We start from the raw sequence: 13,022 nt of genomic DNA, 5'->3' as shown, positions 1-13,022 counted from the left end.
AAAAGGGGCTCGAAATCTTCTCCTTTTTCTCAAATAAGGATTCTAAGTGAATCATGTTTCAAATAAGAGCCTTGAGGTATCTTCATTTTTTTCAAACATTGGCACGACAAAATTGACTAAAAAGGACCTGATTTTAAGGGCACTTTCGTCTTTTTACTTATTTGATTTTTTTTTCTTTTTTTATTAGACTTTTCTTTTATTTGTTTTCTCAAAAATTAACAAAATTTTTAAAAAAATTTAATGATTGACTTAAATAATTTAATGCGGAAGTTTGAGTTGAAATATTATTAGACGGATATAAGATATGATTGACTTAAAGAATTTAATGCAGAAGTTTGAGTTGAAACATTAATTTTGGATAAATGTACTAAAAATCTTAAAATTTACCACGAAAGTTCAATTGAATCTAAAAACTTTCGAAAGTTCAATTAACTCCTAAAACTTGTCAATAAAGTGCAATCGAATTCTAAAATTTTCAAAAAGTGCATTTAAGTCCTAAAACTTGTCATGAAAATATGGTATAAATCTTAAAACTTTCAAAAAGTGCGATCAAGAACAAGTTTTGAGACATTGTACTTTTTATAAGTTTTAGAACTTAATTATACTTTTCGATAAATTTTAAGACTTACCGTATTTGTACAAATTTTAGATCACTTATTCCTAAAAATTTTTCAGTACAACAGACAAATTAGGCAAAAAAAAAAAAATCCGCCCAGGGAACAACGATTTCAAATTGCCCGCCACCATTACAATCGTAGCCCGCAGACACCGTCGTCGCCTTCCTTCTCCATCCGCGCCCACCGCCACAAGCGGCTCTTCGTCCCGCGACTCGAGCTCGACTCATTCGCACTCACCGATTCCGTTTGGGCGGCGGTTCCCGGAGAAGCTAGGGCTCGTGGTTTTGCCTAGATGGGGAAGAACGAGAAGACGGGGCTGGGTCGGGCTCTGGTGAAGCACCACAACCAGATGATCCAGCAGTCCAAGGAGAAGGGCCGGTCCTACAGGAACAAGAAGGTCCTCGAGTCGGTCACCGACGTCAGCAACATCGACGCCGTCATCGATCAGGGCGAGGAGGCCGAGCTCCTCCTCGCCGCCGATCGCTCCCGCCCCGACCTGCCTATCAGATTGTACGCCCCCGACTCTCGGCTTGAGTTAACCTACCCGGCTTTCATTTCCTCCGCTTGCTTGAGCTCTTGAATGAGTGCTTTTACATCGTATTAGAGCTGTTTGTTACTTTTTTTTTTTCTTTCGGTTTAGCAGTAGGTTGTTTAGGTGTTTATTGTGAATATGTCTCCATCGACGTTTATCCCGTCTGATCGAGCTTGAGAGGGATGCGGAGTGACTCGTGAAGTTTGGCTTGAGCTTGGCCTGCGAAACGTGTTCTTTTGCTAATTGATGCTGCTCTATTGAGCGTTTTCCTGACTTGCTTGCTGGGCGGGTGTGCATCATGGGACTTGGAACATCTGAACGGGAAGCGGAACTGTGGTCACCTGACCTAGCAAGTTTTAGCAATCACATGTGTGATCCACAGTCAAAACACTATTACATATGTGGTGGGGATATAGTGTAGTTGTCTTGGTGGTTGACTGTATGCAGGATGGAGTCTTATCTGATAGGCAGAATTTTCATTTTGTGTATGTAGTTTACGGATTTCGATCACAAGTTACTTTAGGAAAAAACCCCTTCTGGTGAATAGAAGCATCGAAATATTGAGGTATCTGTATGTCAATGGTAATTATCAAACCACTTAACCTGCTGAATTCGTTTTGATTTCTGGGTAGTACTGTTAGTGTGAACTTCCAGTTCTCTTTGAGATTGAGATCACATCTGACTAAGGTCTAGGCGAATTTGTTCATTTCCTTCCTCTTGGTTGCCACAAGATATGCAAAACTTTGAGACCATTGCTTATGCTCTTGGGTAGTAATTGACGAATCACATGTTCTATTGACGCTAACGTTTTGCGAGTTTTATTTGATAGGGACTCTGGTTCTAGCACCTCTGGTATGACTCCTGAAAAGAGGAGAGAAGAACAGAAGAAAGAGGAAGCTCTACATGCTAGTAGCCTCCGCGTTCCACGAAGGTGTGTATTTTCTGTCACGTCAATATAATAGTAGGACTTTGTGTTAGATGATTAATACAGAATGTCTTTTTCTCCTATAGACCACCATGGGGCCCTTTGATGTCCGTAGAAGAGCTTGATGCCAATGAAAGACAAGCTTTCTTAGTTTGGCGTAGAAACCTTGTGAGGTAAATTTTCATCTTGTTGTCTTGTTTGTGTCTCTTGGAGCATAGGGTGATTACTTCTTTGTATGTTTTACAAAACTTTTGCATTCAAGTGATAGCATCATCTAAATGCCTTTCAAGAAAATAAAAAAGAGTTCCTCCTATGGGATGACAGTAGCGTGAGTACTCACAACTTCAGGTTCAAGGGGGACGTAAAATTATGAGTCGATTTCGAAATGAATATGCTGGTCTCCTTCCTTGTGTATGAAAATGATGTATATAAGTTGGATTGGTGCCTCCAATGGAACTGAAAATTCAAATCTCGAATTTCTGTTGGAACACATCGGTAGAATGGGGTGTGCCTTTTTCTTTCCCAAGTTGCGTTGTAACTTTGGTTAAGTTTTAGACATCCTGCTTTGTGGGAGAAGGCTTAGTGTTGGTCGCTGTTGTCAGACAAGTCTCCAGCAGAATCTGGTCGTAGGTTTTCTTCAGATATTGGTTTTTGATATTCGTAGAGCAGGTAGTATCGAACCAACCATGTCTGAGATTCAGTGTGCCAAATCTTTGGGTTGCTTTTGAAGTACTTAACTTTTGCATATATCCTGGTATGACAAATATTTCCTGCTTAAGTTCATTGTCCAAGGGAGAATATAGTTATGACGATTATCGTCTGCATTTGGAGCTGGGGATTGTTTTCATCCAACTCATTATGTACGCACCTTTGTTTTCTTGGATTCAACCCCCTTTATTCTTCCTCAATTATGATTAATTGCTGGGTATGCATATTAAGTGATGTTTCTTTTAACTGAAAATGTTTCAGGCTTGAGGAGAATGAAAAGCTTGTTCTTACCCCATTCGAGAAGAACCTTGATATCTGGAGACAACTTTGGCATGTGGTTGAACGCAGTGATTTGGTGAGCCTGTCTTTAGATAATGTGAGATGGGCATTTTCACTTTTTTCTTTTCGCATCTGTCTTTGTTTTAGAAGGTGAAAGGATTGTACGACTCTTTTAGTTAGAGCTTGAGGCGCTTGATGACGATTATATGGCTTTGTCCGAGGCATGCTCTGACTAGAACTTGAAAGTATGTACACTTCGTACGATTATGAATCAACGTAATGAAGTTCAATGAATGACCTCTAACTCATTTTTTTTTCCCCTATCCCCATGTAAGAATGGAGTCTAGATAATGGCCGCTTGTGCACATAAGAAATAACAAGGATAGACTCAAATCAGTTGTCTTCTTTCCTACATATTTAAAGATCATGCCACTCCCAGAAAATCTACAGTCCAAGTAGGTTTTGGCTCATGTGAGTTTTTTTTTTTTTTTCTGAGATGAGAATATTTTAGTTAATTTATGATATCAGTTTAATCAAGAAATGGTGGCTTACCTTGACATCTTTCAAGAATCTTATGTAGTCCTTGTGGTTACGTTAGTGAATGATTTAGCATTTTGTTTGGTGGAGAAAGCACTGTTGAACTGGGGGCAATAATAATCTTATTCTCAAGTCTCTATGCTCTATATTAAGTTCTAGTTTTCTGGTGACGGTTATGTTTGGATGAAGACTACTAATTCCATACTTTTGTGGAATGTGCTTTTCCTTGAGTACATCTCTTTTCCTTCCTCTCCATTCTAGGTTCATCATGAGTTGCCACCATACTTATACCTGTGAACGATGCTGATATCGATTTTCTTTTGAGCTTGTAATGGTTGTAGATGCTCGAGATCCATTGTTCTACCGATGTGCTGATCTTGAGGTAGGTTTGCTTTCATTCTGATACTCAGAGCTCTCTGTTGCTTTTATTTTCAAGTCTCATGTGCTTATGATTATTTTAGCAAGTTTTTAAAATTTCTTTTCTGAATAATAAAAATTGCATATTAGAAGATGCATATTTTAGTTAAAGAGGGAATGTTTCATATTTGTGTAGTGTATTGTTGATGGGCTATACTTATGTGTTGCCGCTGGTTGCAACGGTTACTTATTTGTATTGAGAGGACATGCTGGAAAACTATGCTTACTCGTGAAATGGTGGAGCAGTCATTGCTACTGCTTAGCATAACACGGATTTTGCTCTCATTTACGCCTATGCTCAAGAAACTGACAAGTACAAAAGGACATTGCTTCTTGTCAACAAGGCAGATTTCTTGCCATTTTCTGTGAGGTTCACACTTTGTCACCTATTTGATGCAGCTGGAAAATATTTCCTATGTTCACCTTCTTTAAAGATTTCATTGCCTGTGTATTTCTGCAGGGAGAAGTGGGCAAAGTTTTTCCAGCTTCATGAGATTTTGTTTGTATTCTGGTCTGCCAAAGCTGCTTCTGCAGAACTGGAAGGGAAAAAGCTAGCTGACCCTTGGAAAAAGCAAAATAATAGTCAAGAAGAGAAGGATGACCCTAGTACAAAGTTATACGGTAGGGAAGAAATTTTGATGCGTTTACAGTTTGAGGCTGAAGAGATTGCCAAGTTGCGAAGGGAATCAGGGTCTAGCAGTACAGGTCCCTCAAATGGTCACTCTGCTGCCGGTGGACCTGTTGTTGTTGGTTTCGTTGGATATCCTAATGTGGGGAAGAGTTCAACAATTAATGCTTTGGTTGGTCAGAGGCGGACAGGGGTCACCTCTACTCCTGGGAAGACCAAGCATTTCCAGACTTTGATTATATCTGATGAGCTCACTCTATGTGATTGCCCTGGATTAGTGTTCCCATCTTTTTCTAGCTCAAGACAAGAGATGATTGCCTGTGGGGTCTTGCCCATTGATCGGATGACCGAACATAGAGACGCGGTGCAAGTAGTGGCCAATCGAGTCCCAAGACGTGTCATCGAGAATGTGTATAACATAAGTCTGCCAAAACCTAAGCCGTACGAACCACAGGACAGGCCTCCCCTGGCTTCAGAATTCCTGAGAGCTTACTGTGCCTCACGAGGGTATGTTGCCTCTAGTGGTTTGCCAGATGAAACCCGAGCTGCACGCCAAATCTTGAAAGACTACATTGATGGGAAGCTACCTCACTACGAAATGCCCCCTGGGATGGGCGACGAAGAGTGTTATGACGGAGATGCTGCAGAACCCAGTTTGAGTGAAGCGGCTGAATGAGAATCATCTGACATTGAAAATCCTCCAGATAATGAGGACGAAAGCGAAAATGGCCCTGTACTTGATCATGTACATGATGATTTGAGTTCATTCGACGTGGCTGATGGGCTATCTTCCAAGAAGGTAACCGTGAAGAAGCCAAATGTGTCTCACAAGCACCATAGAAAGCCCCAAAGGAAGAAAGACCGTTCTTGGAGAGTTAGGAACGACGATGGAGATGGAATGCCAGTCATAAGAGTATTTCAGAAGCGAGCTTATGCAGGTCCTGCAATGGCTGGATAGATGTCTTGTCGGAAATCCAGATGAACTCCACGTCTTTGAGGGCGCATCGTATGCTCCTATTTATCTTTGCATCATTGGGCAGCCCTGCATATTACATCAGCATGCGCTGTTTTCATCAGCTGCTAGGTTGTGAGCCGGAGGTTACGGTGAAGAGAGAGTAGGATTTCATCAGCTGCTCTAGTCTTATGGCATTAGGCATGGCCAGCTATCTGTTTGTTTGGAGGAATGCAGACGAGGCATCATTGAAACATGGGAGCCCTGATAGTGTAACTCATCATCTTATATTTTGTAGGGTGTGCCTCTGGTTTGGTGAAACTTTTTATACAGCTTTCAGTTTTGTAGAAACGGCACTCAATCAGAACATTTTCTATCCATCCTACTTGGTATATCCGACTCCCATTGCCTGGTTGGGATGCATATCACCAACGAACTTTCTCATCCTGAGATTTCTGTGGTGTGTTTACTGCCATGTAGGCGGTGCGAGTGAGGTGTAGGTTGGGCTTTGACTAGGCGGATTCCTAGAGTCGCCTTGGTTGTTGTTTTCTGGTCGAGCTCGGGGTTTGAGTTGCTCAAGACGCGCGTGTGAGTCCGATTGCCAAAGTGAACAAATTCCACGAAGTCAAATGTGGTTTTGGGTACCGAACATGCATATCTGACGGTACCAAATTGTGTTAATTTCAAGTCACTACATATAAGCTTCACCATCACTAGTTAGATTGAGTTGAATCTGCTCGCCACAAGGAATATGGAACGACCTTTTCCTTTTTGAGAAGAGAGAAAGGTAACATTTTTAATGAGTTTTAATAGTATAAAATTATTATTTTGGGTCAAGTTGGCTATTTCGTTGATGCAATAGTATTTTATTATTCTTTGTATATTAGTCAAAATACAATAAACGGGACCGACGAATTCTAGTAAATAAGAAGCTATTATGCTTTATATATTTTGAAGTGACAGAGCTCATTTAGCTGAGGCACTAAGGTCGCCTCTCTGAACCTAATCTCAAGAAGACGAGGCATGACTATAACTGGTAAAGTAAAGAGAGAAACTCTAAAACGAGAAGCTTTGTATTCTATTCGATAAAAAGACGAGTTCTAGACCCCTATATATACAAAAACTTGATCAATTATAACCGTTGATCAATCATTGATCTAATGTTGGTGATCTCACCTCTCTATCTACTAATGAGAGTGCACCTCCCTATCGACCAATCAGATTACAAGGAACCTTTTAGTAGATGTTACATTTACTATATTGTTCATCTAAAAATATTCTAGAAAACTCAAGAGAGAGATTTCCGTTTATGGATGATTCATGGTCCTTCGAACTTGAAAATTTCCGGATGGTGACAAAAGGATGGTGAATTGCATGGCCAAAAAGAAGAACAATTAGGGAAGGGCACAAAGAGGAGCACATCGGACTAAGCCGACATTACATGCTCGTCCGAGGGCAATTTTACAAATCACAGGCCAGACAAAGGATGAAATATATGATCTAGACCGTTGGCCATAGCATATAGTTCAGTTCAAGAGAAAAGTTTCTGCACTCGGGTAAAAATTATTTTACTGCATATTGTAACCGAAGGTGTTACTGACAGACTTAGAAAATTACTTGTTAACCGGCAGAATAAGTGGTCTTTTTATTTGGTCTAATCTGATCCAAACATGCATATTAAAAGCGAATATTGCACGATGGCAACAAATTTTTTGAAGCCGCTATCGGTTATTTCCGATCACACGGTCTCTCAATTAAATAAGTGATTTATACAAAATACGTGATGATGTGGATCTACCATTGAGATTGTACCGTTCCCGACAGTACTATCGGGGAATCATTTCTCTTTTTTTTTTTAGGCCAATTTGCAATGCCGTAATGACCCATACCAAAAAAACAAAGAGTGCTCAAGCCCGCTAAAATCCACCAGAGAGGTATCCTGGCTTTTTGGTCCATCTTGTGTCAGAAACTGCTAATCGCCATTCAATTTACCGTGGAGAACCTCGAACAGCACATGCTGATTACCGCAGTCTTTCAAGAGAAGCTCAGCGTAGTCCCACCATAAAGGACACATTTAGGACAGCAATTTCCCGTCACTCTAGTTCACGCCAAGAGTGGATTTGTTTCACGGAAATTCGATGACTTAGATCACATCTTCCTAAAAATAATGATTTGTATCATTTTGAAACATTAATGAAAAATAATATCAATATCAATAACAATTCACGCCTAAACATTTTCATTAATTCATCATTGTATTCGATACAATGATCATTTATAAAAAAATGCTTTCTAAATAGTAGAATTTCTCCGAAACAAATGCATCCTTAGTCTATCATTTCGACATCATGATGTCATTTCTCTCGTTCATTCGGTGAGCTGATTGCAGATAGCAAATCATCTATCTTTAGATGTGAATGCCGGACCGCGTATTTTCAATGCAACCTTCAAAAGAAGAGAGAAAATGAACAACACCCACTGAGCACAAAATACCTGTGCTTCACAGGGAATTGATAACAAGACAAACCGACGTCAACAATGTTTCTTACCAAAAAAGAGACAGCATAATGCTTGAAGAAGGAAAAAAGAAACGCCAATGATATTGCACAAAACCCTATCCAGATCCACAACCTTATGAACCAAAATACCACTTCAAAAAAGCAGTAGAACGGCACAATTATGCCACACCCAATCTGTGCTCCAAAACTCCATCTTGTACACAAGCATCAGCAGAAGCGAGAAGTTTGTATCGCATAATTAGCAACTTGAAATCTCGAAACATATTTTCAATGCCATTCTTTTTGGCTTTAACCATAAGCAAACACAATTTGTATGCTTAGCAGGAGAACTACCGGAGCGGTCCTCTATAATTAGCAGATTTCACTATAACTCAATGGAAAGGCATTTATAATAACAATACCTTTGAATAAATATCCTTTTAAGTTACTAATATGTATATTTATATATAGCTCAGCTAAACATCGAGTCTCCCATCTGCAAAACTTAATCCTCCATCACCAATAGCAAAACTTCAAGAGATATTCTGTGCGTAGGCCTGACTCGAAGTGGACGAAAACAGAAGTTCAATTTAAAGCTTAATGTAAAGCGATAGGTATGTGATAACACCAAAATGATAACAAGTACCGAATGGCGGTCATCGTCAATATGTCATGAAGTCGGTAAATCATGAGCGACGAATGACTTTCCGAAATTCGTTAAATTGGCCGTAGTATGCCGAAAGTTGCAAGAACCCGATATTCAGGAAGTGGACAGCAAGGTCATTAAGTCTAACATTCGGTAAGGGTCATGATTCGGGAACTTCTCAAAAATCGCAGAAGGCCAACGATGGAGGGTTACGGGCATAAAAAAAGCCATGAAATAGCTAAGTTAGCCACGTCAATGGGAAATTACAAGCAAAAAATGAAAGTAATAGGCACGAACAGATCATGGGAGGTTATTCAAACAGATTCAAATTCAATGTCATTGTGGCAGTTGAAGATCAAGTTTTGACGGACAAAAGCGATAAAGAACATGGGTAGAAAGGGATAGTTATTGAAGGCGTTAAGATCAAAGATTTGAAAACACAAAGATAAATGATTGAACAGTTACAAGGAGAAAGGAGATACAAATATCCAGAAAAAAGAAAGGAAACAGAGATCAACGAAACATCCAAAAACACTCAATTTCCTCTGCAGTTTAACTTTTGTCACCCTTTAATTTTCTCGCACATTCAATTCTAGCAGCCATGTTTATTTCTTAGCCATGTACTGCTTTCTTAGGACTATCGTAACTTAACTTAGATATTTGTTGATCTCAAGTCCACTTTCAATCCATCTATTTCAAACCCATTTCCACACCTTCTTTTGGTGATCTGTTCTTCATCAGATATCTCCTCGAGAATTGAACCACAGAACCTTCTTAATAAAAATTGAAGAACGAATTTCGATGAAAGATTTTCCTTGTTCCAAAACGAACGAACAACATGATGCATTGGACTCAATAATAGAACAGCTAGATATATGTACATGTATGTATGTACGTATGTATGTAAGTAAGCATGCATGCATGCATGCATGGGACAAAGACACTAGGAAAGATAAATTTGGTGGACTGTAAGCAAACTGAACCTTTTGGACAAGGTCGTTATCCAAGCATCCAAATACCATAGGAGGACCTTCTGATATAATCAATTTCGAATCATCATGTAGCTTTAAAACCACTTGATTATAGAGGGACAAGAAACAAGAAAGTTTCTTGAAAGCATAAGCTCGTTTTCATTCTAAAGAATTGTTATGTTGCCCTCTGTGGTTGCATGCGCTTGTGACAGCCTGTTGCAATATTGGGACATTTCCTTACTGTCTGTGTTAATGACAAACTGGTTACACTTCTCATCCTTCCTGTTGTAATACAACGTGGAAACTAACCAATATTTTACAAATTAAGTCAATACGAAAAACCCAGAAAAATAACGACGAACGATAAAGGACACCAGAGATTACGTGGTTCGGTCCGAATATCGGTACCTATATTCACGGGAATAGCCAACAAGAACAATCCACTATAATCGAAAAATCGGAGTTACAATCGCTCAATACTCTCGTGTTTCCCGCACCTAGATTATACCCAAATTCAAAATGTTTACAGATAAAATAACTCAATTAAATAATAAAACTCACGTACAAATCAATCGGTGTTGAAGCCCAAAGAAAAAGTTTTTCTCATACGGCCGAAAATCAAGAATGTTGGGCGTTGCTCCTTTTTCTTTCTTTCTGCGGTGGCTCACCGATTCATTGATTAAGACCCGCACTCTTTTATTCCTCTCCTGAGCAAACCCCCTTTTTTTGTCAGAACAAAAGGAAAAGAAAGTCCTTCTGATATTGTGCAGGAATATAAAAATGAGAGTCCTTATTGGTCATATCTTGTGCCCATTAACAACTAAAGATACGTCCACATTACGGAGTCAAAGCCTTGGTCAAACACTAAATAATTACGAAGAATGCCACCACCAGAAAAGCAATCCACCCATAGATTAAAACGAAGGACACAATATTGTTTCCTTCAAGATTCGGTATAATGAATTGATCTATATCCTTCGATCGGATCGAGTTTCTAAATGACTCAAACTTGAGACACAATTTAACAATTCTCTACCTTGACTCGATGTTTGAAGCCAAGTCAATAATGCTCATCATCTATGCTGCTTTACCATCGCCTCGAAAGGCGATCACTCTCTACAAACGCCAATTGTGCTCAAACAGAGCTTGAGTTTCGCCAAAGGAATAAGCTTAGTCATCATGACTGTTGGATCCTCCGATATCGCTATTTTTTTCACAACAACCTTAACCCGCATCAAGACATCTCGAATGCAGTGGTACACGATGTCGATATGCTTCATTCGTTTGTGATAAACCGGATTTTATGCCGGATAAATCGCACCTTGGTTATCACGGTGTATATCAGCATTTTTCTGATCTAACCCAAAGTCCAAAAGAAAACATCTTAACCATATCACCTCATTTGTTATAAAGGTCGGTGCCATGTATTCCCGCTCGATCGATGACAAAGCAACGTGGTCCTATAAAGGCATCTTCCAACTAATCGCACCACCTGTAAGCGTAAACATGTATCATGCTAAAGACCCGTACTCATCCAAGTCACCCGTATAATCGGAATCTACAAAACCAGTGGTTTCTCTACCATTACTACCCCTCCGGTATACTATACCAACGTATGATGTCCCCTTCAAATATGTAAGGATCCATTTCACAGCTTCTCAATGAGTTTTACCAGGACGTTTTATATAACGACTAACTATACTAACAACTTATGAAATATCGGGCCTAGTGCATACCATAGCATACGTGATACAAACCACAATACTAGAATAAGGAACGCAGAACATGTGTTTCTCCTCCTCCTCGGTTTGCGGTGACAACTTAACTGAAAGTTTAAAGTGATTCGCTAATGGTGTACTCACAGACTTCGCTAACTGCATATTAAAACGTGCAATAATCTTCTAAATATTTTTTTTTTTAGACAGACGTAATACTCCTGCAGTTCTATCACGCAAAATCTCCGTACCAAAATTTTCTTTGCAGCCCCTAAATCTTTCATCTCAAATACAATACTCAACCGCCTCTTGACACATCAATATCGAGACATATTCTTAGTTGCTATCAACATATCATTAACATATAACGGTAGATATATCGAAAACCCATCCTCCAATCTCTTAAAATAAACACAACTATCCATCCGACTCTTTTAATAGTCTTGACTAGCCACGAAAGTATAAAAACGCTTATACCACTGTTAACGAAACTGTTTCAACCTATATAAAGATTTCTTTAACAAGCAAATATGGTTTTCCTTACCCGGAATGGCAAATCTTTTTGGCTGTCTCATGTAAATCTGCTCGTCCAACTCACCGTAAAAAAACATCATTTTCACATCTAGCTGCTCCAACTCGAAATCCTACGCGGCAACTAAGGCAAGTAAAACATGAATAGAAATATGTCTTACCATAGGAGAAAACACATCATTGTAGTAAATGTCCTATCGCTGGATATTCACTTTCGCAACAAGTGTTGCCTTATACCTCATTGCCTCGACATCAAGGATGCCTTTTTTCTATTTGTAGACCCATTTACTTCTAATAATTTTTTGGCTCTTAGATACTTTAATTAGCTCTCATGTCTGATTTCAATGGAATGATTCCATCTCTTCACTCATAGCACCTAGTCACCGCAATGACTCAGAATTAGGCATCACCTCAAAGTAAGACAAAAGCTCATCTGTCTTCACTTCGTCACCTACGATCAAAGCATAAGCAATATATGTATAAGCATAATGTATCAGCGATTTAATTTGCCTTCTCTCTCTGTCAGCGGCTATACTACGCTGAAGCTGTGCTGGTTGTTCATTATCACCAACTTCAGGAACTACGGCCTCATCTGCAGTCTCAACCTCTATTACCTCCGAGATCTTTGGAGTTTTCACTTGAAGCTCCACCTCACTATTGACACTATGATCTGTCTGTTTTGTTGGAAGTGTCTCGTAACTCCTCTATCGAAGCATTAAAGTTTCGTCGAAGATCACATCTCTACCGATTAGAAAATCGGGTAATCTGGAATCGGTGCACCACAGCCGGTAGCCTTTCATCCCATGTGCATAGCCTAGAAATATATACTTCTTTCACCTCAACTCAAGCTTACCATCACTTGCATGAGCATACGCAAGACATCCGAATACTTGTAATCGGAATAATCAACAGGTTTCCCCAACCATACTTCTTTTGAAATCTTCCACTCGATAACGGACGATGGAGATTGATTAATCGAGTAACATGTCATGTTCACTACTTCGGCTCAAAATTCCTTGCCTATTCCAACATGCGAAAGCATGCTCCGAGCTGGCTTAAGTAAAGT

The 13,022-nt window shown here is 39.5% G+C and overlaps 2 protein-coding genes across 2 annotated transcripts in view; one reads left to right on the top strand and one right to left on the bottom strand.

Annotated features, from left to right (window-relative positions):
* The first annotated feature begins 737 nt into the window (after window positions 1-737).
* On the top strand, window positions 738-5,962 carry LOC115749543 (GTPase LSG1-2-like). The gene is given in 7 exon segments (XM_048282485.1): window positions 738-1,127; window positions 1,979-2,080; window positions 2,161-2,247; window positions 3,044-3,137; window positions 3,924-3,980; window positions 4,279-4,385; window positions 4,476-5,962. Coding segments are annotated over 7 exon segments (1,791 nt in total). The 5' UTR covers window positions 738-909; the 3' UTR covers window positions 5,602-5,962.
* A 2,619-nt stretch (window positions 5,963-8,581) lies between these two features.
* Window positions 8,582-13,022, bottom strand: part of LOC115749546 (snurportin-1) — a 29,228-nt gene continuing 24,787 nt past the window's right edge. Inside the window, exon 6 of the mRNA XM_030686409.2 lies at window positions 8,582-8,654. Coding sequence (XP_030542269.1) covers window positions 8,610-8,654 — 45 coding nt within the window. The 3' untranslated portion in view covers window positions 8,582-8,609. The remainder of the gene's footprint in view (window positions 8,655-13,022) is intronic.

This window comes from Rhodamnia argentea, chromosome 7, assembly GCF_020921035.1.
Source record: "Rhodamnia argentea isolate NSW1041297 chromosome 7, ASM2092103v1, whole genome shotgun sequence".
Taxonomy (NCBI): domain Eukaryota; kingdom Viridiplantae; phylum Streptophyta; class Magnoliopsida; order Myrtales; family Myrtaceae; genus Rhodamnia; species Rhodamnia argentea.
Note: the sequence above shows the minus strand (reverse complement) of the source record. Positions and strands in the feature narration are given on the sequence as shown.